Source organism: Bombyx mori, chromosome 22, assembly GCF_030269925.1.
Source record: "Bombyx mori chromosome 22, ASM3026992v2".
Classification (NCBI taxonomy): domain Eukaryota; kingdom Metazoa; phylum Arthropoda; class Insecta; order Lepidoptera; family Bombycidae; genus Bombyx; species Bombyx mori.
The window spans coordinates 6,417,574-6,433,814 of NC_085128.1; the positions used below are offsets into that span (position 1 = coordinate 6,417,574).

The following is a 16,241-nucleotide window of genomic DNA, read 5'->3' on the forward strand; positions in this document are numbered from 1 at the left end:
ATTCGAACACCAGTGCGTTGCAAGATACGAATGCACCGGACATCTTATCCTTTAGGCCACGACGACTTCAAACATCTAACACCTCCTACGCTATGTGGCAACATAGCGTAGGCAGGCAGGTACTAAATCCGGCATTAAAAATCACATCTGAAACTAGCTTCGCAAAAGATACCCAGTCAGATTCCTATAAGACATGGGTAACATAAGTTGTATTAGTGAAGAAAATCAAATTTCCCTTGTAAAACCTAACAGACTCACTTGACAAAAATAGACACATCTAGAGTTTTTAATTTGGCGGAAATATTTTAGTACTCTACAGAGCTTCACTTAGATGTTTTTAATTTATACAGGTATGAACGGGTAGTTTAAAACAAAAAATACACGCTGATAGAGGAAACTGAGCTATCAATTAATTTTATCTTTTTCTTTATCCTTTTGAAACTGGTTTGGATACTACAGCGAAGTTATATAACTATTGGATTGCCATCGGTTCTTAATCAAATGTTTTGAAGTCGATGGAAAAGACGTTCAAAGATTCCGTTAGACGTTACACGCATACTAAGCTAATAAAAGCGTGTTAAAATGTTTTCTATTTACCAAACAATTACGATCATACTCTTTAATGAAAAGAAAACATTGTGTACCTAATTATCGCAATAAAAAAACAATGTATTTAAATTCTATTTTCGTCTTTGTTTGTGACTGTAAATAATATTATTTTCTTAATCGAGTTAAAAATTGAGAAAATTACGAATTCAACTGTATTTTTTTCTTTAATTAAAGAAAAAGTATGTAAGCCGATTTTGATTGATTTTAGCTACTCTTTATAATGTATATTTAATTGATTTTGGCTACATTGATGATGTATCCTTTAATTTTGTTAAAATCGTTTTTTTTTTGTTTATATTAGTATTTTATATATTTTTTGAGTAGGTATTTACGAACTAAGTTTCTTTAAAATTCAGTTTGTTTACTTCAAATATCAATAGCAAAATAAAAGAGAAATGCAAATATATTAGGTATTGCATTTTCACTTTTACTTTGTATCTAAATCTCTGAATGAATCTTAACTAAGGTGTCAAAGTCGAATATCGGCCATTGGCTGAGCCCTATTTCATTTAAAACAACAAATTTATATACTAATAATTACTAGATCTGAATCTGTTAAGATGCAGTGAACAATATAAGTGAACTGTATTTCCAATGAAATTCCATTAATGAAAGACGACGTTCTATTAAAAAGAGTATTCAAGGTAAAATGTTTGGCAACCTTTAAATTAAATAACATAATAAATTGCACATTAATTATTTGCAAAAAAGGCACTGAATGATCAGATCAGATCAGCGACACAGGTTAAATTCGCCGAAAGGTTACGCGGTAACTCAGAGCAAGGTCGGGCCGGGCGTACCTCGTTTGACAACTTCCACCACACACTCAGTTATTATTTCTATGAGTAACCATCATATAAAAACTAGACCTCTGAATGAGCCACATCACACTCAATCATATCTGTACAAACGTACAACATGTTCTCCAAAGTAGGTTTTCAATTTATTAATTTTCAGTTTTAAATGTGTAGTGTAAAATAAGTTAATAAATTTTATTTAATTTACTTGCAGATCGTAGTACTGTGTGCTTTGGTCGCGGTGTCGAAAGCTGGACTTCTGGCTGCTCCCGTGCACTACTCTCCCGCTGAAGCCGTTTCTTCCCAAAGCATTGTGCGCCATGACCAGCCTCAGCTCCACGCTGCCAAGCTCGCTGTTGCTACCCCTGTAGCCTACCACGCGGCCCCTGTAGCGTACCAGGCCGCCCCAGTTGCCTACCACGCGGCCCCTGTAGCGTACCAGGCCGCCCCAGTTGCCTACCACACTTCTCCACTCCGCTACTCCTCGGCTGAATCTGTCTCGTCCCAAAACATCGTCCGTCATGACCAGCCCCAGACTATCCAATACGCCGCTCCTGTAGCCAAGTTGGCCGTCGCTGCTCCCGTAGCTTACCACGCTGCTCCCGCCCCTGTTACCTACCACGCCGCCCCTGCCGCCGTGTCCTACCACTCTGCCCCAGTAGCCAAAATCGTAGCTCACCAAGCTGAGGAGATTGTAAGTATTAATTGTATAAGCTTAAAAGCAATCTATGCATTAAACGTATCTTAATAAGTCAATACACTACAAAATTGTGGAAATGAAGCTCTCTGAATTTGATTGATTGAAATTTAAAAAAAAAAACTTCTAAATGAAATGTAATGTTAACAGGCCTACCCCAAGTACGAGTACAACTACTCAGTAGCTGATGGTCACTCCGGCGATAACAAGTCCCAACAAGAGGTACGCGACGGTGATGTAGTGAAGGGTTCATACTCTTTCCACGAAGCTGACGGCTCTATCAGAACTGTTGAGTACACCGCTGACGACCACAGCGGCTTCAACGCGGTCGTCCACAACACCGCCCCCACAGCCGCCCCTACTCACATCAAGGCTCTGCCCGCTCTTCAGTACTACCACCACTAATTTTTTTAGTGATTTAGGACTGTTGTTATGACTTACGACTAATTTATTTAATTTAAAGAATAAATGATTTTTAATGGAATTTAACTTTACTTTCTACACAAATTTAAAATCCCTATAGTGCTAGTGTGATGTATGCACTCACCAATTCAACGTACAAGCGAGGACTATCGCCGATTGCAATAACAAAAACATGTCAATGACAGATATAAGCTATTAGGTATTTGCCTATCAAGTTGCCTTTTAGTATAATGAAAGTTAAATACTTTTTTATATATTTTTTTTGTTGATATCAATCAAAAGATGAAGCCATAGCATCGATTCATTTCTGCAAGAAGAGTGGCCATTTTTCAATGCCCTTCTTAAAGAAATCACATTGACTGGAGCCAAAAACTCCTCAAAGGCATTTTGTACTGTCTCGTGTCCGTTGTACCGTGTTTCGTCGTCGTCATAGCTTATAGGATAAGATGTCCGGTGCATTCGTATCTGCATGCAATGGCGCTCGAATCCCGCAAGCGGGTACCAATTTTTCTAATGAAATATGCACTTAACACAATACGTTCTCGACTGATTTCCACGGTGAAGGAATAACATCGTGTAATAAAAATCAAACCTGCAAAATTATAATTTCCGTAATTACTGGTGGTAGGTTCTTGTACCGCACCGGACGCACGGGTATATAACCAGTTTATACCTACCCTTGCGTCCGCGTCCGTACCACCCTGCCTATTTCTACCGTGAAGCAGTAATGCGTTTCGGCATGAGGGTTGGGGCAGCCGTTATAGCTATCCTGAGACCTTAGAAATTATATCTCAAGGTTGGTGGCGCATTCACGTTGTAGATGTCTATGGGCTCCAGTGACCACTTAACACCAGGTGGACTGTGAGCTCGTCCACCCATCAAAGCAATAAAAAAAATATCTTGGGTATTTCATTTTTTCCCTGCCAAGATGTCCAATTTTTTAAAATGTAAAAGTCTATCGGCGCAAAATCTGGTGAGAACGGTCGATGATGCAAAACTTCCAACCCTAGCTCTTGTAGCTTAGATACCGTCTGCTGTGCTGTATGAAGTCGAGCGTTGTCGTGTAGGAGAAGCGGGGATGAGCGATTAACCAAGGACAGTCGGAAAATCGATCGATCGATCATTGTGTCAGTAATGATGGTGCCATTTGGTAAGAAGATGCGATGAATTATATCCGCACTAGACCACCAAACAGTGACGATTACTTTATTAGGGGCAAGTTTTCGGTATTGGATATTGCCTAGGTCTTGAACTAGAGTTTAAGGAACACGATGACCAGTTACGATTCTCTAAAATAATTCATTTTTGATCGCAAATAACAATGGGATTCACAATCCCTTTTATTCTGTGGCTATTAAGAAACGTGAGTATATCTTAACGCTTTGGTCCTGCTGGCATCATTTCGCACCCACTTATCAAGTTTTCTGTTCTTACTTTACCAATTTGAGACAAACAGACCAATATTGTTTCATGCTGACGCTGAAAGCTGCTGCTAAGATAGCAATAGATTGATCAGCCTCCACTATTGCCTTTAAATCATCGTTGTGAACTTTAGTTTTCTGGCGACTACGAGGTTAATTTTTTAGATCAAAACTTCCATGTCGGAAGCGTTTAATCAAATAAAGAGTCGGGCCTTTTTGTTTCTTACCGTTTCGCTGGTAGCCTAAGCGGCAATTCATTCCAGTTTGGCGCTGACAGTCTCAACCTGAAAGAATTTACTAACACTAGCTCTAGCAAGAGCAGTACATTACAAAATCTACCACCGGATAAGAATCGCAACCCACTGAGAAGATCCAGCAAGAAACTAAGTGGGCAACGAGTCGTGCATTCGTTTGAAGTATTCACCACGTCATGATCGTTATCCCACAGAATCAAACCGGATCCGAGCCTTTCTAACTCACAAAACGCCCACATACACAGTAAAGTTAGGAGTAATCAGGTGTGAGGCCCATAAATTTTTAGGAAGAACATAATTATGAAGAGTATTAGTAATATTTAGAAGTGGCTGTGGTCTTATACCTGTACCTTCTGATGAAACGCCAGACAAATCATCATCAACGTCACAAAATATGGTTATTTTAGTAATAATAGACGTGTAACACATAATGTCAGGATGGAATAAAGTCAAAATAATGAAATAATGAAACAATGAGTATTGTTTCGACCGTAAACGATTAATTTACCAGTACTACTTAAACAGCTACAATAGTAACGCCTCCGGCGACCTTGAGACATAAGATTTTAATCTCCACTGACAATTCAATAACTTCGAAACATAATTTATTAATCACGGCTTTTCTCTGTCAAATAGGTATAGGTAGATTGGTGGTATCCACGGAACGTTACCCAAGCACAAACAAAATAATTTTTCTTTTCTTTCGTAATTTGTGTCATTAGTCGAAGTTGTTCGTGCCTCATAAACGACGTCTTTGGGGTGCTTAGAATAATCGAAACGACCACAAACAATCCAATCGCTTTATTTTCCATTAGGATTCTGCAAACACTTCTAATTGCTTCACCCATACAAATTGTATAGTTAATACATAAAAAATCGGTAAATAAAGAATTCTAAAAGAAATTAATATCGTGTAGTAGAAATTAAACGTTCAGCATATGCCCTGTATATAATATACTTAAGTATACACTCTAGTTTGAAATCTCTGATACAATACAATCGAGACTTCCAACTCACGTCTCAAGATGTGTGGCGACATTGAATTTATGATGTCTACGAACTCCGGTAAACAGTTGCTACTATTGGCAGAATTATCTCAAGCACCCATTTGATAACAATAAAAACGAATAGTATTGATAGATATTCAGAAAAACGAAATTCCCATAGTAACTTTGTGTTTAGAGGAAAACGACGTGTTCTATGAATTTAGATTAAGTAGGGCTATATGTCATATCTTTCTGTGGATGTCGAATAGCCGACTAAAGAAATATTCGTAGAATGAGCAGCAACGTTTTCTGAGTGTACCAGCGTACTCCGATCGCACTCCTGTAAAGCGGAAGGGTAGGCACCACTATCATAGCTTTTTCTGTCGCGACGTAGTCATGTATTCCGGTTTGAAAAGCGTAACACATTATAATATATAACAGTATAATTGAGAACCTACGTCTCATTGTCGTTGGTGAGTTTTTAATGTCTATAGACTCTCTGCCAATCAATTTAATAAAATCTGCCAACACAGCCATGACTTTCTTCATCCAATTTAATAAACAATTTTAATTCCTTTAAAACATTTTTCGCTTTCGCCATAAATGTTTCATATAGTTTGAGGTACAGATTATTTTCGCCAAAAGGTTATGCGGTAACTCAGAGCAAGGTCGGGCCGGGCGTACCTCGTTTGACAACTTCCACCACACATTCAGATATTCTTTCTATGAGTAACCATCATATAAAAACTAGACCTCTGAATGAGCCACATCACACTCAATCATATCTGTACAAACGTACAACATGTTCTCCAAAGTAGGTTTTCAATTTATTAACTTTCAGTTTTAAATGTGTAGTGTAAAATAAGTTAATAAATTTGATTTAATTTACTTGCAGATCGTAGTACTGTGCGCTTTGGTCGCGGTGTCGAAAGCTGGACTTCTGGCTGCTCCCGTGCACTACTCTCCCGCTGAAGCCGTTTCTTCCCAAAGCATTGTGCGCCATGACCAGCCTCAGCTCCACACTGCCAAGCTCGCTGTTGCTACCCCTGTAGCCTACCACGCGGCCCCTGTAGCGTACCAGGCTGCCCCAGTTGCCTACCACGCGGCCCCTGTAGCGTACCAGGCCGCCCCAGTTGCCTACCACACTTCTCCACTCCGCTACTCCTCGGCTGAATCTGTCTCGTCCCAAAACATCGTCCGTCATGACCAGCCCCAGACTATCCAATACGCCGCTCCTGTAGCCAAGTTGGCCGTCGCTGCTCCCGTAGCTTACCACGCTGCTCCCGCCCCTGTTACCTACCACGCCGCCCCTGCCGCCGTGTCCTACCACTCTGCCCCAGTAGCCAAAATCGTAGCTCACCAAGCTGAGGAGATTGTAAGTATTAATTGTATAAGCTTAAAAGCAATCTATGCATTAAACGTATCTTAATAAGTCAATACACTACAAAATTGTGGAAATGAAGCTCTCTGAATTTGATTGATTGAAATTTAAAAAAAAAAACTTCTAAATGAAATGTAATGTTAACAGGCCTACCCCAAGTACGAGTACAACTACTCAGTAGCTGATGGTCACTCCGGCGATAACAAGTCCCAACAAGAGGTACGCGACGGTGATGTAGTGAAGGGTTCATACTCTTTCCACGAAGCTGACGGCTCTATCAGAACTGTTGAGTACACCGCTGACGACCACAGCGGCTTCAACGCGGTCGTCCACAACACCGCCCCCACAGCCGCCCCTACTCACATCAAGGCTCTGCCCGCTCTTCAGTACTACCACCACTAATTTTTTTAGTGATTTAGGACTGTTGTTATGACTTACGACTAATTTATTTAATTTAAAGAATAAATGATTTTTAATGGAATTTAACTTTACTTTCTACACAAATTTAAAATCCCTATAGTGCTAGTGTGATGTATGCACTCACCAATTCAACGTACAAGCGAGGACTATCGCCGATTGCAATAACAAAAACATGTCAATGACAGATATAAGCTATTAGGTATTTGCCTATCAAGTTGCCTTTTAGTATAATGAAAGTTAAATACTTTTTTATATATTTTTTTTGTTGATATCAATCAAAAGATGAAGCCATAGCATCGATTCATTTCTGCAAGAAGAGTGGCCATTTTTCAATGCCCTTCTTAAAGAAATCACATTGACTGGAGCCAAAAACTCCTCAAAGGCATTTTGTACTGTCTCGTGTCCGTTGTACCGTGTTTCGTCGTCGTCATAGCTTATAGGATAAGATGTCCGGTGCATTCGTATCTGCATGCAATGGCGCTCGAATCCCGCAAGCGGGTACCAATTTTTCTAATGAAATATGCACTTAACACAATACGTTCTCGACTGATTTCCACGGTGAAGGAATAACATCGTGTAATAAAAATCAAACCTGCAAAATTATAATTTCCGTAATTACTGGTGGTAGGTTCTTGTACCGCACCGGACGCACGGGTATATAACCAGTTTATACCTACCCTTGCGTCCGCGTCCGTACCACCCTGCCTATTTCTACCGTGAAGCAGTAATGCGTTTCGGCATGAGGGTTGGGGCAGCCGTTATAGCTATCCTGAGACCTTAGAAATTATATCTCAAGGTTGGTGGCGCATTCACGTTGTAGATGTCTATGGGCTCCAGTGACCACTTAACACCAGGTGGACTGTGAGCTCGTCCACCCATCAAAGCAATAAAAAAAATATCTTGGGTATTTCATTTTTTCCCTGCCAAGATGTCCAATTTTTTAAAATGTAAAAGTCTATCGGCGCAAAATCTGGTGAGAACGGTCGATGATGCAAAACTTCCAACCCTAGCTCTTGTAGCTTAGATACCGTCTGCTGTGCTGTATGAAGTCGAGCGTTGTCGTGTAGGAGAAGCGGGGATGAGCGATTAACCAAGGACAGTCGGAAAATCGATCGATCGATCATTGTGTCAGTAATGATGGTGCCATTTGGTAAGAAGATGCGATGAATTATATCCGCACTAGACCACCAAACAGTGACGATTACTTTATTAGGGGCAAGTTTTCGGTATTGGATATTGCCTAGGTCTTGAACTAGAGTTTAAGGAACACGATGACCAGTTACGATTCTCTAAAATAATTCATTTTTGATCGCAAATAACAATGGGATTCACAATCCCTTTTATTCTGTGGCTATTAAGAAACGTGAGTATATCTTAACGCTTTGGTCCTGCTGGCATCATTTCGCACCCACTTATCAAGTTTTCTGTTCTTACTTTACCAATTTGAGACAAACAGACCAATATTGTTTCATGCTGACGCTGAAAGCTGCTGCTAAGATAGCAATAGATTGATCAGCCTCCACTATTGCCTTTAAATCATCGTTGTGAACTTTAGTTTTCTGGCGACTACGAGGTTAATTTTTTAGATCAAAACTTCCATGTCGGAAGCGTTTAATCAAATAAAGAGTCGGGCCTTTTTGTTTCTTACCGTTTCGCTGGTAGCCTAAGCGGCAATTCATTCCAGTTTGGCGCTGACAGTCTCAACCTGAAAGAATTTACTAACACTAGCTCTAGCAAGAGCAGTACATTACAAAATCTACCACCGGATAAGAATCGCAACCCACTGAGAAGATCCAGCAAGAAACTAAGTGGGCAACGAGTCGTGCATTCGTTTGAAGTATTCACCACGTCATGATCGTTATCCCACAGAATCAAACCGGATCCGAGCCTTTCTAACTCACAAAACGCCCACATACACAGTAAAGTTAGGAGTAATCAGGTGTGAGGCCCATAAATTTTTAGGAAGAACATAATTATGAAGAGTATTAGTAATATTTAGAAGTGGCTGTGGTCTTATACCTGTACCTTCTGATGAAACGCCAGACAAATCATCATCAACGTCACAAAATATGGTTATTTTAGTAATAATAGACGTGTAACACATAATGTCAGGATGGAATAAAGTCAAAATAATGAAATAATGAAACAATGAGTATTGTTTCGACCGTAAACGATTAATTTACCAGTACTACTTAAACAGCTACAATAGTAACGCCTCCGGCGACCTTGAGACATAAGATTTTAATCTCCACTGACAATTCAATAACTTCGAAACATAATTTATTAATCACGGCTTTTCTCTGTCAAATAGGTATAGGTAGATTGGTGGTATCCACGGAACGTTACCCAAGCACAAACAAAATAATTTTTCTTTTCTTTCGTAATTTGTGTCATTAGTCGAAGTTGTTCGTGCCTCATAAACGACGTCTTTGGGGTGCTTAGAATAATCGAAACGACCACAAACAATCCAATCGCTTTATTTTCCATTAGGATTCTGCAAACACTTCTAATTGCTTCACCCATACAAATTGTATAGTTAATACATAAAAAATCGGTAAATAAAGAATTCTAAAAGAAATTAATATCGTGTAGTAGAAATTAAACGTTCAGCATATGCCCTGTATATAATATACTTAAGTATACACTCTAGTTTGAAATCTCTGATACAATACAATCGAGACTTCCAACTCACGTCTCAAGATGTGTGGCGACATTGAATTTATGATGTCTACGAACTCCGGTAAACAGTTGCTACTATTGGCAGAATTATCTCAAGCACCCATTTGATAACAATAAAAACGAATAGTATTGATAGATATTCAGAAAAACGAAATTCCCATAGTAACTTTGTGTTTAGAGGAAAACGAAGTGTTCTATGAATTTAGATTAAGTAGGGCTATATGTCATATCTTTCTGTGGATGTCGAATAGCCGACTAAAGAAATATTCGTAGAATGAGCAGCAACGTTTTCTGAGTGTACCAGCGTACTCCGATCGCACTCCTGTAAAGCGGAAGGGTAGGCACCACTATCATAGCTTTTTCTGTCGCGACGTAGTCATGTATTCCGGTTTGAAAAGCGTAACACATTATAATATATAACAGTATAATTGAGAACCTACGTCTCATTGTCGTTGGTGAGTTTTTAATGTCTATAGACTCTCTGCCAATCAATTTAATAAAATCTGCCAACACAGCCATGACTTTCTTCATCCAATTTAATAAACAATTTTAATTCCTTTAAAACATTTTTCGCTTTCGCCATAAATGTTTCATATAGTTTGAGGTACAGATTATTTTCGCCAAAAGGTTATGCGGTAACTCAGAGCAAGGTCGGGCCGGGCGTACCTCGTTTGACAACTTCCACCACACATTCAGATATTCTTTCTATGAGTAACCATCATATAAAAACTAGACCTCTGAATGAGCCACATCACACTCAATCATATCTGTACAAACGTACAACATGTTCTCCAAAGTAGGTTTTCAATTTATTAACTTTCAGTTTTAAATGTGTAGTGTAAAATAAGTTAATAAATTTGATTTAATTTACTTGCAGATCGTAGTACTGTGCGCTTTGGTCGCGGTGTCGAAAGCTGGACTTCTGGCTGCTCCCGTGCACTACTCTCCCGCTGAAGCCGTTTCTTCCCAAAGCATTGTGCGCCATGACCAGCCTCAGCTCCACACTGCCAAGCTCGCTGTTGCTACCCCTGTAGCCTACCACGCGGCCCCTGTAGCGTACCAGGCTGCCCCAGTTGCCTACCACGCGGCCCCTGTAGCGTACCAGGCCGCCCCAGTTGCCTACCACACTTCTCCACTCCGCTACTCCTCGGCTGAATCTGTCTCGTCCCAAAACATCGTCCGTCATGACCAGCCCCAGACTATCCAATACGCCGCTCCTGTAGCCAAGTTGGCCGTCGCTGCTCCCGTAGCTTACCACGCTGCTCCCGCCCCTGTTACCTACCACGCCGCCCCTGCCGCCGTGTCTTACCACTCTGCCCCAGTAGCCAAAATTGTAGCTCACCAAGCTGAGGAAATTGTAAGCAATTCTATCGATTTATAGAATAAATTTAAAATCAACCATTTTCTAAGCACTTTTGCAAGCACAGATTTTTTAATTAAACACAATAGTAATAAGAAAAGTAGTGTCGAAAATTTAATTAAAGCTTTAACTTGTGTGAACCAATAATTTTATCAGCTTGTAATACATTTTAACAGGCCTACCCCAAGTACGAGTACAACTACTCCGTAGCTGACGGTCACTCCGGCGACAACAAGTCCCAACAAGAGGTACGCGACGGTGATGTTGTGAAGGGTTCATACTCTTTCCACGAAGCTGACGGCTCTATCAGAACTGTTGAATACACCGCTGACGACCACAGCGGCTTCAACGCGGTCGTCCACAACACCGCCCCCACAGCCGCCCCTACTCACATCAAGGCTGTGCCCGCTCTTCAGTACTACCACCACTAATTTTTTTGTGATTTAGGACTGTTGTTATGACTTACGACTAATTTATTTAATTTAAAGAAACTAATAAATGATTCTTAATGGAATTTAACTTTACTTTCTACACAACTTTAAAATCTCTATAGTGCTAGTGTGATATACGCACTCATCAATTTAACGTACAAGCGAGGACTATCGCCGATTGCAATAACAAAAACATGTCAATGAGAGACCTGAGCTATTAGGTATTTGACTATCAAGTTGCCTTTTATTATAATGAAAGTTAAAGACTTTTTTTTAAATATTTTTTGCTTATATCAACCAAATTATGAAGCCATGGCATCGATTCATTTCTGCAAGCAGAGTGGCCATTTTTTAATGCCCTTCTTCAAGAAATCACACTCACTGGAGCCAAAAAGTGCTCAAAGGCATTTTGTACTGTCTCGTGTCCGTTGTACAGTGTTTCGTCGTCGTCATGGCCTAAAGGATAAGATGTCCGGTGCATTCGTGTCTGCATGCAATGGCGCTCGAATCCCACAGGCGGGTACCAATTTTTCTAATGCAATACGTTCTTAACAAATGTTCAAATTTGGCTTCCACAGTGAAGGAATAACATCGTGTAATAAAAATCAAACTCGCAAAATTATAATTTCCGTAATTAATGGTGGTAGGACCTCTTGTGAGTCCGAACGGGTAGGTACCACCACCCTGCCTATTTCTACCGTGAAGCAGTAATGCGTTTAGATTTGAAGGTTGGGGCAGCCGTTGTAACTATACTGAGACCTTAGAACTTATATCTCAAGGTGGGTGGCGTATTTACGTTGTAGATGTCTATGAGCTCTAATAACCATTTAATAACCAGGGGAACTGTGAGCTCGTCCACCTATCATATCAATAAAATAAAAAAACTTGGGTATTCAATTTTTTCCCTGCCAAGAATTTGTCCAAATTTTTAAAAATGTAAAAGTCTATCGGCAAAACTTCCAACCCTAGCTCTTGTAGCTTAGAGACCGTCTGCTGTGCTGTATGAGGTCGAGCGTTGTCGTGTAGGGGAAGCGGGGATGAGCGATTAACCAAGGACAGTCGGAGATTCGATCGAACGATCATTGTGTCAATAATGCTAATGCCATTTGGTAAAAAGCTGTGATGAATTATACCGGCGCTAGACCACCAAACAGTGACGATTACTTTATTAGGGGCAAGTTTTCGGTATTGGGTATTGCCTAGGTCTTGAACCAGGGCTTAACCAACACGATGACCAGTTACGATTCTCTAAAATAATCCATTTTTGATCGCAAATAACAATGGGATTCACAATCCCTTTTATTCTGTGGCTTTTATAAAACGCAAGTTATACTTTAACGCTTTGGTCGTGCAGGCGATTATTCGCACTTATCAAGTTTTCTTTTCTTACCTTACCATTTGACGTAAATAGACCAGTATTGTTTTCATGCTAACGCTGAAGGCAGCTGCTAACTTAGCGGTAGATTGACTATAATCAGCCTCCACCATCGCCTTTAAATCGTCGTTATAAAATTTAATTTCCTGGCGACTACGAGGTTCATTTTTTAGATCAAAACTTCCATGTCGGAAGCGTTTAATCAATTAAAGAGTCGGGCCTTTGTGTTTCTTACTGGTTCGCCGGTAGCTTAAGGGGCAATTCATTCCAGTTTGGCGCTGACTAAAAGCCGAGCACAGTCTCAACCTGAAAGAATTTACTAACACTAGCCCTAGTAAGAGCAGTACTTTACAAAATCTACCACCGGATAAGAATCGCAACCCACTGAGAAGATCCAGCAAGAAACTAAGTGGGCAACGAGTCGTGCATTCGTTTGAAGTATTCACCACGTCATAATCGTTATCCCACAGAATCAAACCGGATCCAAGCCTTGTCAACTCACAGAACACCCTTCCATAGTAAAGTTAGGAGTAATCAGGTGTGAGGCCCATAAATTTTTAGGAAGAACATAATTATGAAGAGTATTAGTAATATTTAGAAGTGGCTGTGGTCTTATACCTGTACCTTCTAATGAAACGCCAGACAAATCATCATCAACGTCACAAAATATGGTTATTTTAGTAATAATAGACGTGTAACACATATGTCAGGATGGAATAAAGTCAAAATATTTTATTAATCTGCAACAATGATTATTTTTTCGACCGTAAGCGATTACTTTACCAGTACTAGTTAAACAGCTACAACAGCAACGCCACCGGCGACCTTGAGACATAAGATTTTAATATCCACTGACAATTCAATAACTTCAAAACATAATTTATTAATCATGGCTTTTCTCTGTCAAATAGGTATAGGTAGATTGGTGATATCCACGGAACGTTACCCAAGCACAAACAGAATATATATTTTTTCATTCGTAAATTGTGTCATTAGTCGAAGTTGTTCGTTCCTTATAGACGACGTCTTTGGGGTGATTAGAATAATCGAAACGACCACAAGCAATCCAATCGCTTTATTTTCCATTAGGATTCTGCAAACACTTCTAATTGCTTCACCCATACAAATTGTATAGTTAATACATAAAAAATCGGTAAATAAAGAATTCTGCACCAAATTAATATCGTGTAGTAGAAATTAAACGTTCAGCATATTATTATGCTCTGTATATAATATACTTAAGCATACGCTCTAGTTTGAAATCTCTGATACAATACAATCGAGACTTCCAGCTCACATCTCAAGATGTGTGGCGGCGACATTAAATTTATGATGTCCATGAACTCCGGTAACCAGTTGTTACTATTGGTAGAAGTATCTCAAGCACCCATTTGATAACAATAAAAACGAATACTATTGATAGATATTCAGAAAAACGAAATTCCCATTTGTGGGAACTTTATGTTTAGAGGAAAACGAGTATTTTACGAATTGAAATTAAGTAGGGCTAAGTGCCATATATTTCTGTGGGTGTCGAATAGCCGACTAAAGAAATAATCGTAGAATGAGCAGCAACGTTCTCCTGAGTGTACCAGCGTACTCCGATCGCACTCCTGTAAAGCGGAAGGCACCACCATCATAGCCTTTTCTGCCGCGACGTAGTCATGTATTCCGGTTCGAAAAGCGGAACACGTTATATAACAGCATAATTGAGGACCTACGTCTCATTGTGGTTAGTGACATTTTGATGTCTATATACTGACTTCCAATAAATTTTAAAAAATGTGTCATCACAGCCGTGACTTTCGTTATAAACAATTTTAATTTCTTTACAAAAAAATTTCGCTTTCGCCATAAATGTTTCATATAATTTGAGATACAGGTTATTTTCGCCAAAAGGTTATGCGGTAACTCAGAGCAAGGTCGGGTCGGGCGTACCTCGTTTGACAACTTCCACCACACATTCAGTTATTCTTTCTATGAGTAGCCGTCATATAAAAACTAGATCACTGAATGAACCACATCACACTCAATCATATCTTTACAAGCATACAACATGTTCTCCAAAGTAGGTTTTCAATTTATAAATTTTTAGTTTCAAATCTAAATGCATAATACTGTCTATTAAAATATTAATTACTATTTGATTTACTTGCAGATCGTTGTACTGTGCGCTTTGGTCGCGGTGTCGAAAGCTGGACTTCTGGCTGCTCCCGTGCACTACTCTCCCGCTGAAGCCGTTTCTTCCCAAAACATCGTCCGTCATGACCAGCCCCAGACTATCCAATACGCTGCTCCTGTAGCCAAGCTGGCCGTTGCTGCTCCCGTAGCTTACCACGCTGCTCCCGCCCCTGTTACCTACCACGCCGCCCCTGCTGCCGTGTCCTACCACTCTGCCCCTGTAGCCAAAATCGTAGCTCACCAAGCTGAGGAGATTGTAAGTATTACTAGTATAAGCTTAACTAAATTTCATTGATGAAAATTTTAAAAAGGAATTTACTTCTGAATGAAATGTAATGTTAACAGGCCTACCCCAAGTACGAGTACAACTACTCAGTAGCTGACGGTCACTCCGGCGACAACAAGTCCCAACAAGAGGTACGCGACGGTGATGTTGTGAAGGGTTCATACTCCTTCCACGAAGCTGATGGCTCCATCAGAACGGTTGAGTACACCGCTGACGACCACAGCGGCTTCAACGCGGTCGTCCACAACACCGCCCCCACCGCCGCCCCTACTCACATCAAGGCTGTGCCCGCTCTTCAGTACTACCACCACTAATTTTTTTAGTAATTTAGGACTGTTGTTATGATGTTCGAATAATTTATTTAATTTTAAGAAGCAAATAAACAATTTTCAATGGAATTTATTTTTATTTTCGACGAGAATTTAGATTTACATCAATATTTTTTTAAACTATGGATTTACATTAACGTTATTAATTCCTGCAAGTGCAAATTACTATTTTAAATGTATTAAAATCCTTGAAGTAGCATATAAATTCATAATGAATCGAAAATCTAATTTGAAAAGGGATTTGAAATGTTACGTGTTGTACACCCAAAAAGATTCCTGCAAACGTCTTACGCATTGCAGCCGCGAAGGAATGGGCTTTATAGGTAGTGAAATATTAAGAAGTTATGGGTAAAAATACACTTGAGAGAATGCGGCGCGCGGGGTATGTGGATCTTTAGGGTCTGCAAAGCAATTGAGCAAATTTATAATTTTTTTGGGTTTCATTTTTATTTCACTATATTATTCCTTGATACCCAAAAATCATATCTAAGTATGTATATATTAAATGTCACAGAGTTTTCACTTGAAAAATACTAATAGTACTCTGATGTTTTGAAAATGAGTGAAACACTATACAAAAAAAAACAATCCAAGTGTCACATTGAGTTGTTT

The 16,241-nt window shown here is 39.7% G+C and overlaps 3 protein-coding genes across 4 annotated transcripts; all 3 read left to right on the forward strand.

Annotated features, from left to right (window-relative positions):
* Positions 1 to 1,513: 1,513 nt before the first annotated feature.
* On the forward strand, positions 1,514 to 2,592 carry CPR99 (cuticular protein RR-2 motif 99). Its single transcript, NM_001043397.1, is given in 3 exon segments — positions 1,514 to 1,539; positions 1,621 to 2,100; positions 2,254 to 2,592. Coding segments are annotated over 3 exon segments (747 nt in total). The 5' UTR covers positions 1,514 to 1,527; the 3' UTR covers positions 2,509 to 2,592.
* Positions 2,593 to 5,937: 3,345 nt separating this feature from the next.
* On the forward strand, positions 5,938 to 11,541 carry CPR98 (cuticular protein RR-2 motif 98). 2 transcript variants are annotated; one of them, XM_062674816.1, is made up of 6 exons: positions 5,938 to 6,001; positions 6,083 to 6,562; positions 6,716 to 6,965; positions 10,414 to 10,463; positions 10,545 to 11,024; positions 11,204 to 11,541. In XM_062674816.1, exons 1-6 carry the CDS (start codon positions 5,990 to 5,992, stop codon positions 11,456 to 11,458), a joined length of 1,527 nt encoding a protein of 508 aa, XP_062530800.1. In that variant the 5' UTR covers positions 5,938 to 5,989; the 3' UTR covers positions 11,459 to 11,541. The 2 variants fall into 2 exon arrangements, with proteins under 2 accessions (XP_062530800.1, NP_001166667.1); NM_001173196.1 differs by lacking the exons at positions 5,938 to 6,001; positions 6,083 to 6,562; positions 6,716 to 6,965 and having other exon boundaries at positions 10,452 to 10,463; positions 11,204 to 11,458.
* Positions 11,542 to 14,889: 3,348 nt separating this feature from the next.
* On the forward strand, positions 14,890 to 15,614 carry CPR97 (cuticular protein RR-2 motif 97). The gene is made up of 3 exons (NM_001173197.1): positions 14,890 to 14,901; positions 14,992 to 15,270; positions 15,360 to 15,614. Exons 1-3 carry the CDS (start codon positions 14,890 to 14,892, stop codon positions 15,612 to 15,614), a joined length of 546 nt encoding a protein of 181 aa, NP_001166668.1.
* Positions 15,615 to 16,241: the final 627 nt, after the last annotated feature.

Coding starts and splice junctions, on each gene's coding strand:
- CPR98 (XM_062674816.1), top strand. Junction 6,966..10,413: donor CGCTCTTCAGTACTACCACC/ACTAATTTTTTT, acceptor CCTCTGAATGAG/CCACATCACACTCAATCATA. Junction 11,025..11,203: donor CTCACCAAGCTGAGGAAATT/GTAAGCAATTCT, acceptor ACATTTTAACAG/GCCTACCCCAAGTACGAGTA.
- CPR97 (NM_001173197.1), top strand. Junction 15,271..15,359: donor CTCACCAAGCTGAGGAGATT/GTAAGTATTACT, acceptor TAATGTTAACAG/GCCTACCCCAAGTACGAGTA.